The sequence below is a fragment of the Oncorhynchus mykiss genome, chromosome 7, assembly GCF_013265735.2.
Source record: "Oncorhynchus mykiss isolate Arlee chromosome 7, USDA_OmykA_1.1, whole genome shotgun sequence".
Lineage (NCBI taxonomy): Eukaryota > Metazoa > Chordata > Actinopteri > Salmoniformes > Salmonidae > Oncorhynchus > Oncorhynchus mykiss.
This window is the reverse complement of record NC_048571.1, coordinates 39,227,889-39,240,954: the sequence shown is the minus strand read 5'-3', so window position 1 is coordinate 39,240,954 and position 13,066 is coordinate 39,227,889. Positions and strand designations below refer to the sequence as shown.

At 41.6% G+C, this 13,066-nt stretch overlaps 1 protein-coding gene across 2 annotated transcripts; it reads right to left on the bottom strand.

Annotated features, from left to right (window-relative positions):
- Nucleotides 1–746: 746 nt before the first annotated feature.
- On the bottom strand, nt 747–12,254 carry LOC110527729 (protein ILRUN). 2 transcript variants are annotated; one of them, XM_021609193.2, is made up of 5 exons: nt 11,652–12,250; nt 9,327–9,481; nt 8,902–9,099; nt 8,259–8,566; nt 747–1,604 (listed from the first exon to the last, which is right to left on the bottom strand). In XM_021609193.2, exons 1-5 carry the CDS (start codon nt 11,897–11,899, stop codon nt 1,569–1,571), a joined length of 945 nt encoding a protein of 314 aa, XP_021464868.1. In that variant the 5' UTR covers nt 11,900–12,250; the 3' UTR covers nt 747–1,568. The 2 variants fall into 2 exon arrangements, with proteins under 2 accessions (XP_021464868.1, XP_021464867.1); XM_021609192.2 differs by lacking the exon at nt 747–1,604 and adding an exon at nt 2,476–2,694 and having other exon boundaries at nt 11,652–12,254.
- Nucleotides 12,255–13,066: the final 812 nt, after the last annotated feature.

The window sequence follows — 13,066 nt, the reverse complement described above, 5'->3', positions numbered from 1 at the left end:
CCACAACTTTGGAAGTATGCTTGGGGTCATTGTCCATTTGGAAGACCCATTTGCGACCAAGCTTTAACTTCCTGACTGATGTCTTGAGATGTTGCTTCAATATATCCCCATAATTTTCCTTCCACATGATGCCATCTATTTTGTTAAGTGCACCAGTCCCTCCTGCAGCAAAGAACCCCCACAACATGATGTTGCCACCCCTGTGCTTCACGGTTGTGATGGTGTTCTTCGGCTTGCAAGCGTTCCCCTTTATCCTCCAAACATAGCGATGGTCATTATGGCCAAACAGTTCTATTTTTGTCTCATCAGACCAGAGGACATTTCTCCAAAAAGTACAATCTTTGTCCCCATGTGCAGTTGCAAACTGTAGTCTGGCTTTTTTTAATGCCGGTATTTGAGCAGTGACTTCTTCCTTGCTGAGCGGTCTTTCATGTTATGTCGATATAGGACTCGATTTACTGTGTATATATACTTTTGTACCCGTTTCCTCCAGCATCTTCACAAGGTCATTTGCTGCTGTTCTGGGATTGATTTGCACATTTCGCACCAAAGTACGTTCATCTCTAGGAGACAGAACGAGTCTCCTTCCTGAGCGGTTTGACAGCTGCATGGTCCTATGGTGTTTATACTTGCGTACTCTTCTTTGTACAGATGAACGTGGTACCTTTCCGCGTTTGGAAATTGCTCCCAAAGATGAACCAGACTTGTGGAGGTCTACAATTTTTTGGCTGATTTATTTTGATTTTCCCATGATGTCAAGTAAAGAGGCACTGAGTTTGAAGGTAGGCCTTGAAATACATCCACAGATACACCTCCAATTGACTCAAATGATGTCAATTAGCAATCAGAAACTTTTAAAGCCATGACATCATTTTCTGGAATTTTCCATGCTGTTTAAACGCACAGTCAACTTTGTGTATGTAAACTTCTGACCCACTGGAATTGTGATACAGTGAATTGTAAATGAAATAATCTGTCTGTAAACAATTTTTGGAAAAATAACTTGTGTCACGCAAAGTAGATGTCCTAACTAACTTGCCAAAACGTTAGTTATTTAACAAGAAATTTGTGGAACGGTTGAAAAACGAGTTTGAATGACCCCAACCTAAGTGTAGGTAAACTTCCGACTTCAACTGTACAATTGCTCAACAGGCAAAATAGTTTTAGATGGCTTTTTTCACTCACACGTCATTTGCTCAAGCTCACACGCATCCATCCCTTTGCTAAACTCATCCAGCAGTCCTTACTCATTGAGGTGTGTTGACAGCTAAAAATACGAAAGAAAACTAAAAAACAGCTGTGTAGTAGTATGCAACTTTTTTAAAGGATTTATAGCACTCATTATGTAGCATTTACACATACTGATCTCAGGAGGGTGCTGATGATGTTGGTAGGGGGTTATTCGCTGGGGTAGGTGCGTCCTTGTTCTCTCTGTAGCTTGTGTTTTGGTGGATTGGGGGCAAGGAAGAGGGTTGTCTGGAGTCTGTATGAAATGTGTCACTCCCCTCTCCGGTGCCCCTGCCTCAACATACCCAGGTTAGTTCAGCACCGCCTGGATCTCCATCTTTTTAACTCTGGCCAAACGGATAGGGGCCATGAATACCCTGGGGAGAGACACAGAACACAGTGCACAATTTTACGCTGAACGGCGCATGCCTCTTGCGGAGTCGGCGTGCTTACGCCCAGGTTTTCATTGAATTTAATAGGAGTTTCTCAAGGTTTGCAAAAGTTACGTTTCCAGTGTCGCAGGCCAGTAAGGAACCAGCACCCTCCTGAACAGGGCAGGCCCTTACATAAAGCACGTGTATTCCTCAGAAAGATAAGCTCAACAGTACTTCAGTCCATTATTGAGTCAATAAAAGCTGTGAATGAGCAACAGAGGCATGGGTTTCTGAACAGTAAGGTGTACCCAGCCAGGAGTGGCAGTACATTTACAGTCTGGAATTTAAAAAAAAGGCCAGCCATAACAGAACTATGAGGTGATTTAGAGCAAGCACGGAACACACACATATCCAATTATCTCTGAGGGCTATATGGTGGAAAACTGACAAGGGTTATCATCATATATACAGGTAAATCCATAAAAACAAAAATGACTTGCATCATTAAGGGCAATAAACTTGGCAAAGCAGGTGGTGTACAGCAGCTGTAGTGGTGATGTTGTTGCTCAGTGAGGATATTTTAACCACAAACTGACATATAGGGCTGGTTTTCCAGACACAGATTATGACTACAAGGAGAACCTCCACTGAGAATGTTTTAGTCCAAGACTTAAAAAAAAAAAAATATATATATATAAAAAAAAAAAAAAGGGACAATGCAGCCATGTTTATCTCAATATCAAATCATTTCTCAGTAACAATGAAGTACTATGGATGAATATTTTCCCCACAATCTACCCGCATTTCAATACCAAGAATAATTCATATTTATACCGAGAGTGTAACGAGTGTGCACTGAGAGTCGGGAAGCAAGTTCAGAGAGTGAGTGTTTTTATGAATAAAAGAAACAATGAACACGAAACAACGCACCGACATGAAAACAGAGTCAATAACACCTGAGGAAAGAACAAAAGGGGAGTGACAGATGTAGGGAAGATAATCAAGGAGGGGATGGAGTCCAGGTGAGTGTCATGAGGCGCAGGTGCGCGAGACGATGGTAACAGGGGTGCGGGATAATCAGCAGCCTGATGACCTAGAGGCCGGAGAGGGAGTATACGTTGCAGAGAGTCAACGGAAATACCACAAAAAAATCTTTAAAACAAAGATATGGTTATATTGCCAGAGTTCTCCCAAAATATACATAAAGATTTCACCGAAAGTGAAACTGCTATTTAGTAATGATACAGTAACTTTGATCGCCAGTGACATGGTTGTGAATTGCGAAAGAGGGAGTTCATAAATTATGAGCATTATTAATTAATTCCGGCATAGAGCGCACAGAGCGCACCCCGAATAGGCTATAGCGTTGTCGAATCATACAAACTTTGTAACGGCGGTCAAACAAAAGTCAAAATGATCAAAGTTGACAGAATATCTCCTATTTGGCAAAATAGATATTATTATAATAATAATACAGATCAGCTCATGAAATAATAATAATCCAATTGAGCGCTCATATGGGCAGCAATAAGAGACAGTGCAGAGAAGCAGGTTAAACGTTGCAGCTGCATTTTGACATGCATAGGCGAGACTAATGCAACCTATGGATTACAGAATACATTTTGGAATTTTAATGTGAGACAGGAGTCAGGATTTTGGGTTTCAGTGGGATTGGCACAATAGGAAAATAGCCTAGGCTCGATATAAAAAGAGGCTACAACGCAAGTCAATATAGAAATATGCACTGGATTTAGGCTACATTATTGCACACTAAATGTTTCTGATCAGTGATAGCTCATTTATTTTTTTGCTCATCTACCACATGTCCTGCCAGAGATCAAATAACCAAATAGAGATTCAGTGACACAAAATCACATTGATTGATTATCAGACAAGTCACAGGCTTTTGGTTGAGAGTAGGACAGGCTACTACATGAGTGAAGAGCAAGCAGACTTGTTCAAAAATGTTATCAGCTAATATACAGTGGCAAGAAAAAGTATGTGAATTACCTGGATTTCTGCCTAAATTGGTCATCAAATTGGATCTGATCTTCCTCTAAGTCACAACAATAGACAAACATAGTGTGCATAAACTAATAACACACAAATTATAGAATGTTTCATTGTCTATATTGAATACATCATTTAAAAATTCACAGTGTAGGTTGGAAAAAGTATGTGAACCCCTTGGCTAATGACCTCTCCAAAAACTAATTGGAGTCAGGAGTCAGCTAACCTGTAGTCCAATCAATGGGACGAGATTGGAGATGTTGTTTAGAGCTGCCTTGACCTATACATACAAAACAAAATAAATAAATAATAAAAATGATTTTTTTTTTAATTGGGTTCGCTATTCACAAGAAGCATTGCCTGATGTGAACCATGCGTCGAACAAAAGAGATCTCAGAAGACCTAAGAATTGTTGACTTGCATAAAGCTGGAAAGGATTACAAAAGTCTCTCTAAAAGCCTTGATGTTCATCATTCCACGAATTGTCTAGAAATGGAGGAAGTTCAGCACTGTTGCTACTCTCCCTATGAGTGACCATCCTGCAAAGATGACTGCAAGAGCACAGCACAGAATGCTCAATGAGGTTAAGAAGAATCCTAGAGTGTCAGTTAAAGACATCTCTGGAACATGCTAACATCTCTGTTGATGAGTCTACGATATGGAAAACACTAAACAAGAATGGTGTTCATGGGAGGACACCATGGAAGAAGCCACTGCTGTCCAAAAAAAAACATTGCTGCACGTCTGAAGTTTGCAAAAGTGCACCTGGATGTTCCACAGCGCTACTGGCAAAATATTCTGTGGACAGATGACACTACAGTTGAGTTGTTTGGAAGGCACACACACAACACTGTGTGGAGAAAAAAAAAAAAAGCACAGCACACCAACATCAAAACCTCATCCCAACTGTAAAGTATGGTGGAGGGAACATCATGGTTTGGAGCTGTTTTGTTGCCTCAGGGCCTGGACAGCTTGCTATCGTCAGCGGAAAAATGAATTCAAGTTGATCAAGACATTTTGCTGTCTGCCTAAAAGAGAACAGTTCACAGCAGACATCCCAAGAATATTGCTGAACTGAAACAGTTTTGTAGAGGGGAATGGTACAAAATTCCTCCTGACCGTTGTGCAGGTCTGATCTGCAACTACAGAAAATATTTGGTTGCGGTTATTGCTGCCAAAGGAGGGTCAACCAGTTACCAAATCCAAGGGTTCAGATACATTATCCACCCTGCACTGTGAATGTTTACAGTGTTTTCAATAAAGACAAATGTATAATTGTTTGCGTGTTATTAGTTTAAGCAGACTGTTTGTCTATTATTGTGACCTAGATGAAGATCAGATAATGTTTTATGACCAATTTATGCCGAAATCCAGGCATTTCCAAAGGGTTCACATACTTCTTCTTGCCAATGTATGAGCAAACTAGAATAAAATATGATCATTAGTACTTAGCTAATATTTCCCCAGCCTAATTGCTACCAAATATTCAAACAGAGATTCAGTGAAAAATATAAATCCCCCATGCTTGTCAAAGCAGCACTGTCCCAATCAAAACAGTGCTAAAATTATAATCTAGGTGACCACACACACACACAACGATTGCTTTAAATTAGTATAACGGTTGGATACAACTTTAGGAGTTTCAGTATAAGCAAGAATTTGATAGATGCCTTCAATTGCATTAGCCTACTTTATTTCAATACTTTCATCATTCAGTTGCTCATATCTAAAAAGGTGAGTTTTCCCATTCTCTGCGCTTTTTCTAGGCCCAATGACTGTTTCCTCACTCCATTGCCGCCCGCCTTCACCGTGTTGTTCTCAACATCAGTTTTAAATTAATATAGCCTACTGTTTACTAGAAGTCTGGCTTTTAATTTTTTTCCCCAGGTTCAGACTCATTTAATTTCTGTGATGGTGGAACAGGCCTGGGCTCGGGCTTCTGCTCACCGGGCCTGGATCAGAATCAAATTTTCAGTTCTAATTAGAACTCTAAATTGCATTTGGGTCTTGTGTGTATGGCGACTTTGTGTGAACAAAATCCACGAGGCTAAAGGCTTCCATGTGACAACCTGTTTAGATAATGTGCCATTACATTTTTAGCCAATCTGCTGCGGCGCATGTTGAGTATTTTGTGGAATTATTTGTGCAATTATGTTAGCACAGCTGAAAACTGTTGTTCTGATTAAAGAAGCAATAAAACTTGCCTTCTTTAGACTAGTTGAGTATCTGGAGCATCAGCATTTGTGGGTTCGATTACAGGCTCAAAATGGCCAGAAACAAAAAACTTTCTTCTGAAACTCATCAGTCTATTTTTGTTCTGAGAAATTAAGGCTATTCCAATTGCTAAGAAACTGAAGATCTCGTACAACGCTGTGTACTGCTCCATTTCCAGCTAGAATAGTAATTTACAACATTAGCAATGTCTACACTGTATTTCTGATCAATTAGATGTTATTTCAATGGACAAAAAAAACAAAAAAAGTGTGTGTTATTCTTTCAAGAACAAGGATATTTCTAAGTGACGCAAAACTTTTGAACGGTAGTGTATATACACACAAAAGTATGTTGAAACCGCTTCAAATTAGTGGATTCGGATATTTCAGCCACAAATCAGGACATAATAAAAAATAAATTGAGCACACAGCCATGCAATCTCCAAAGACAAACATTGGCAGTAGAATGGCCTTACTGAAGAGATCAGCGACTTTCAACGTGGCACTGTCATAAGTTGCCACCTTTCCAACAAGTCAGTATGTCATGTCTGCTCTGCTAGAGCTGTCCCGGTCAAATGTAAGTGCTGTTATTGTGAAGTGGAAACGTCTAGGAGCAACAACAGCTCAGCCACGAAGTGGTAGGCCACACAAGCTCACAGAACGGGACCGCCGAGTGCTGAACTGTGTAGCGTGTAAAAACAGCATGTCCTGAGTTACAACACTCACTACCGAGTTCCAAACTGCCTCTGGAAGCAACACCAGCACAATAACTGTTGTCAGGAGCTTCATGAAATGGGTTTCCATGGCCGAGCAGCCACACACAAGCCTAAGATCACCATGCGCAATGCCAAGCTTTGGCTGGAGTGGTGTAAAGCTCTACCCCATTGGACTCTAGAGCAATAGAAATGCGTTCTCTAGAGTGATGAATCATGCTTCACCATCTGGGAGGCGACGGACGAATCTGAGTTTGGCAGATTTGGCCCTTTCCTGTTTCAGCATGACAATGCCACCGTACACAAAGCGAGGTCCATACAGAAATAGTTTGTTGAGATCAGTGTGAAAGAATTTGACTGGCCGGAAACAGAGCCCTGCCCTCAACCCCATCGAACACCTTTGGGATGAATTGGAACACCGACTGCGAGCCAGGCCTAATTGCCAACATCAGTGCCCGATCTCACTAATACCCTTGTGCTGAATGGAAGCAAATTCCTCAGCAATGTTCCAACATCCAGTGGAAAGCCTTTCCAGAAGAGTGGAGGCTGTTATAGCAGCAAAGGGGGACCAACTCCATATTAATGCCCATGATTTGTTTTAATGAGATGTTCGCCAAGCAGGTGTCCACATACTTTTGGTAATGTAATTGTTTTTTAATAGCAGAGAAGCATAAATATGGAGCCCCCATGCACTTAGCACAAATACCTTGTTTGCGGTATTGTACATTCCTCTCAGTTACTCTTTTGATGTATACTGTGCTAATGACGTTAAATTATCTACATTTTTGCTCCAAGACGCTGGCAATTTGAAAAAAAAACTGAATTCAATTGTGCCGATTTATTCGTGCACTGAATCGTGTCGTGCGCTGTAGTTTCAAAACTCTGTGGATACTGCTAAAAAAAATTGTCAAAAAAGAAACACAAAATGGCTTCTTAGCAAAGGGCAATTTCTCAAGCAAGAATTTTGCTAGGACTGTCTGGGAGTGGTCTGAGAGGGAAACTGAAAATGAGTTGCGCTCTAGCCAACAGCTCGCAGATACAGTGCCCGTATAGACTACATATTGAGATTATTATGGACAAAAAGAGTGAAATTATTTGTATTTGTCAAACAGCAACCAAGCATTGATCTCCATGTCACCAGGTTAAGACCCTCGATAATGATTGGAAAGGAGCATCAAGCTCATCTCCGTGCACTTTCACCACCCTGTGAAGCTCATCATAACTTACTTAATCTGTAGCTTAATAACTTCAGTTTCATACACATGCTACGTTAGGTTATGTTAAATACTGTACCCCTGAAAACCAGAAACATCCACTTTCTGACAACGGCTAGTAGCCTAATAAACTGTGTGCTTTCCCGAACAATCGGTCTGTGCTACAATTCAGAGCAGAGATCTATTGTGTTTTCCACACTACCAAACACACATTCTGTAACTGTACAGTAGTGGCAACGCCTGGAAAATTGGAGAACTTCACTAACACTCTACTTTCGTGACAACAAAAAACACTATATTGAATCGGAAGTTTCAAAGTCAGCCATGAAGAGAGATGTTCTTATCCACATCCAAACGTGGCACTGGAAAAAATAATTACATAAAACCTCAAGAAATATTGTAATAACTACTCACACAAGAGGCCCGATGTTTAAGCAGATAACAATGAGGAGTGGACGTCACCTTGTTTTGAGTCAAGCCAAACTTGGTTCATTAATTCATACATACCTGACTGTAAGTCACTACTGATAGATTGCTTTGGAGCCCATTCGATGCTCTATTTACAGCATTGTGAGACAGTCCGTTTTGATCTTGCTGGATGGCGTCCTGCGTGCCCTCCCAGGCTCCTCCAGGGTCTTTCAAGTTGTTGTGGTCTCCGGAGTTGTGTTTGCTCTTCTGTGGCGAGGCGAAGGGGTTGAAGTCTCCCTCCACGTTGCGGTGCGGCTGCGTGTTGAACTCTGTCTCGAAGGAGGACAGCTGCTGTGTCACGCCCAAAAGGCCCCCCACCTCTACACTGAGGATCACCCAGATCACGTCTGTGTGGACAGAGAGAGAGAGTGACACCCACCAGGAGTTAGGGGTGACGTGTTCTGTCCAGGAGACAGAGTGCTGTGAGTTAAATACCCCAATGCTCAGTAAATCGAGGATAAAAAGTCAAGTTGACCAATTTCAAGACATTGATTGACCACTTAAAAATCATGAAAAAGGACTACACAGCTAAACAGTTGCACACAAACGTATAAAATGATTAAAATAAAAACTAAAAACTGCAGAGGTTAACGTGTCTGGATAATTCCTAGAATGAATTACACCCTTATGGGGAAAAAAATGTGTCCACAAAACAGTGCATCCGCGCTGTTTTGAGACCTACCTCCGTAAAACAGTCCTGTGGCTGTGCACATCCTCCATTGGCCCTGGTACATGCCAGGTGACACAGGGCTGTGCATCTGCACACTGACGTCTGAGATCTCCTGGGGGTCTAGACAGCGCACCATCACCATGTTGATGTGGCCAAACTGGTCCCCTCCAATGTACTTCAGACATACCCCGGGTGGCCAGGACTCTGCACCTGTGAAACACACAGACAGACAAAGATATTTGATACACATTTTTAAGACACAAAGCTCCCTTGCCAAACATGCAGTCAGTTACTCATACCTTACCTGCACCACACACAGACACACATTTACAGGCCAGTTGTTTCCGGGTCTTACATTGCAGTGAAGGTTTTTCTTCTTTTGTGACTTAATCATACGTATGGTGATGTGAACTGGATGAATAAAAGGTAACCCCCACCTGTATTCTGTATCCTCCAGGTCTTTGTGAACGGTGTGTCGGGGGGAACAGACTCTCCCTCACCAATCGTCACATCCTCCAAAAAAGACATGGATGGTGTGTTGATGCTGGGACTCTCAACGTCATAATATGCACCGATGGCTGCCTGTAGATTCCTGTTTTAATGGCAAAAGACATTGAGGAGAGTGGGTGAGTCAATGCCATGTTTAAACTAGCAAGTATTCAACATGATCTAGTTCCTGAAACTACTTCACAAAAACCATTAAAAAATATATATATTTAATAAGTATCTTGCTGATAATGATTTTCCCTGGCAAAAATATGAGTCAAGGTCATTTCAGTGTTGTTTTATTTTGTTCAGTGATAAAGTCATGATCACTAGCCTACCTTAGCTCACTACCAATCAAATTATGTCATCATATCACAAACACTCACTAGCTAGGTGTTCAAAAATGTACTCCTAGAGCTTGCACATGGTTGTTTAGCTGGACCACAAAAAAATATGTTAAATTAAAGTTAAATGCGATGGAAACCCATTTTCAGCTCCACTGATGTTTTTTTAATTTTATATATTAAAAAAAAAAAATAGTGTGCCTACTACAGTATTGGCAAGTGTTAGCTACATGGCATGTATAGCCTGCATGATGAATTTATTATGGACCAAAGAGCAAGATAATTTTATTTGTCAAACAGCTGCCAAGCATCGATGATCATGTCACCAGAATTAGACCCTCGATATTTGTTGGAAAGGAGCATCAACCTTATCACTTGCACCACCTTGTGAAGTTCATCTTAATTTGTTCAATCTGTAGCCTAATAAACTGCATGCTTTCCTGATGAGTGGTCCATGACTCCCAAGTTCACTTCAATATGATGGTTATTATATCAATATTTGCACATAAAAGCATTTCCACCAGCATTTCTAGCATAATTCACTAACAAAAAGATTCCACCGTGTCTATCATGTTTTGTTGACAATCAAAACATTTTTTTTTTTAAATGCTGTTTCCATCAGACATGTCATGACATTTTTTATCCAACATGTACTTTACTGGCATAAAATTGTTCTATGGAAACCTGGTTACCGCTGCCTTGTTATTTTTCATACGATATGACTTTACTCACATAAAAGCTGGATGGAAGTGTGGTTATTGAGGTGATTCGATGAATCAGGTCCAGGGAAAATGTTCACTACATTAGTTTGGAGCCAGGTGCCCCCGTTCAAATCAACTGGGAGCTGGTATATCTCCGACTTCCGATAGTGTGTTCAAGACAACTGGGTACTTGGGGGGGGTGGGGCAGGGTGGGGGGAGGAGCAGCTGGGAAAAAGTTTTGAACGGTCATCCAACTCAGAATTCCAAGTCAGAACCTCTGGCATCTCTCTAGAAGTCCGACTTGAAGATCAATGACCCCATGATTTTACCTAATTATTTTCCAAATTCCCAAGGTGCTTTCAAGACAACTGGGAACTCTGAAAAATACGAGATCAAGTCATGACTTCAGTGCTCTTCAGGTCAGAAAGTCAGAGCTCTAGAAAGAGGCCCAAGTTCCTGGGTTGGAATTCCGAGTTGGATGACAGTTAACATCGATGTTTTCCCAGTTGGAGCTCGTTTTTTCACGTTCCCAGTTGTCTTAAACGCACTGACGTCAGAAGTCAGAGATTTCAGAGTTCCCAGTTGTTTTGAACACAGCATAATGAGTAGTATTCTGTGTTTACACATGCAAACGTGATTGCTTTTGACAATAACGTATCTGCCTTCCCAATGAAAACTTGTTTTAAAATACATTCTAACACACACACAATGGACAAGATATATTGTATGCACCATGCTGCCTTGTTGACAACATGACCGAGCAGCACAGATTACTGTTTATTTGAGAGAGGCGCTCCTCCCTCACCGCTTTTGCCCGTTCACGGTCGCGGTCCATAGACCGGTGCCCCGCAGCATAATCGAATCAGCACAATTTCTGGCGTTAGCCACAGTTTCACATAACTAACGTAACTATTGCCGCGTTCACATACTAATCGAAACTAGGTAACTCGGAAAAGTCTGACTCGTTAACTGGTTCGTTATACATGTGCAGCATTCACCAAATAAGCAAATCGGAAATGTTCGAGTTTCGACTAGCACACGAACACGGCATAATTCCCAGCAATGACATAGCCAAATGCAAAGTATCGGCACAAGTAGATATAGCTATAACTACATGAAAGAGAACGAGAGAGACACACACAACCACAATAAATAACAGCTAGCTCGCTTTGGCACTAGTCCAAATGTAGCTAGCTACTAGCCAAGTTAGGCCCCACATCCACGAACTCACCAGTTGGTCATGTCAAGGAAGAAGGCGCATCCTGCCGGGTTGAGTTGGAACCCCAGCAGTCTTTGGAACTCTGAGATGAGGACATCCTTGTCAGTGGTGCCCATACAGTTGAATTTCTGCATGAGCTCCGGGTCCAGGTCTATGTCCATGCCCTCCATCGGCAGGTCTACCGTGGCAGCGACGGCGGGGTCTCCTAATTTAAACCGAGGCCTTGTCCAGTCATAACAACCACTCCAACAACAATACATTTAATACGCATGGTGGAGGGAAACGTTTGACGTCGGTGCAATTGAACGTCACCTTGCGTCGCGGTGTGTGAGCCAAGGTGTGGACACAGAGTTTCTAAACCCAGAGACGCAAAAGCGCAAGCGTTCGAAGCAGACTAAGTAGACCAGGCCGGGGTTTGGGGTTGGAGAAGTAAATGAAAGAAGTGAAAAAATATTACTTATTTGTTAATTTTCGAAAGGCAATACCTAGATTCGAGACAATGTCTTCAATGGATTAACGTGTTATTACTCGAAATTCGTCAAAAAAACACTATATCGAAGCAGTGCCTTTTGCGTTGACGGCCCGCACATGCGCAGTTCATCGCGAGGCGACCGTTAGACCAATGACGTTTTCTGCGCATGCGTTTAGCTAGCCAACGTTGCCATGACATCGCCTTCAAGCGTGATCGGGGATTTCTATTGGAGAAGCTGTTTATGCACAGATAGAGACAGATATTTCACCAGATGTATAAAATGTGAAGAATCCGCTTGGCGTTTCCACTCACTACCAAATATGGCCGAAAGTGGGAGACGATGGAAGGAGATGGATTTTGGCTGAAATTCAGCAAATTTTCTGGGTCGTTCTAAGGAAAAACACAATTATATAATCAAAAATCATTTATTGCATTAATTAATTAATCAACAACTCTCCACAGGGAAATCATAATTTGTGATGAGAAAAAGTATGTAAATTATTATGCGGAACTATTTATGGGCAACCTTTGAATTTTCGAACAATTGAGAGTGGGAACACAGGCAGGGTTGCCATGTCCACATTTCCTAAAATTGGTTACTAAGAAAAACGATCTCACCGGTTAAAATGTATTGGTTGCGAGGTTTGGGCTATTTCTAAATTGCATCGCGGCCGCCATGGCATTTCTCTTATGTAAAAAAAATTCTCACTGTGACCTGCAGATGCTGACTATCAGGCTGTGAGTGAGAAAGTGAATGAATAATGGGGAGGACCGGAGGGGTGTCTATGTGTGTGTTGAGAGCACTGGTTGAAAGAGCTCTGCAGCAGGCAGCTGAGTCACGGAGACAGAGCACCTTGTGACAACTTTTTGCCAGTTGTAGGTAGGCTACTTCGATTGGTCATTATGGAGCCACCTACTTCCAATCCCTTTTCCATAAAATATATTACCAACGTAA

Coding starts and splice junctions, on each gene's coding strand:
- LOC110527729 (XM_021609192.2), bottom strand. CDS start 11,899: ATGTATTGTTGTTGGAGTGGTTGTTATGACTGGACAAGGCCTCGGTTT. Junction 9,482..11,651: donor TTCCTTGACATGACCAACTG/GTGAGTTCGTGG, acceptor CCATTAAAACAG/GAATCTACAGGCAGCCATCG. Junction 8,567..8,901: donor CACAGGACTGTTTTACGGAG/GTAGGTCTCAAA, acceptor CTGTCCACACAG/ACGTGATCTGGGTGATCCTC.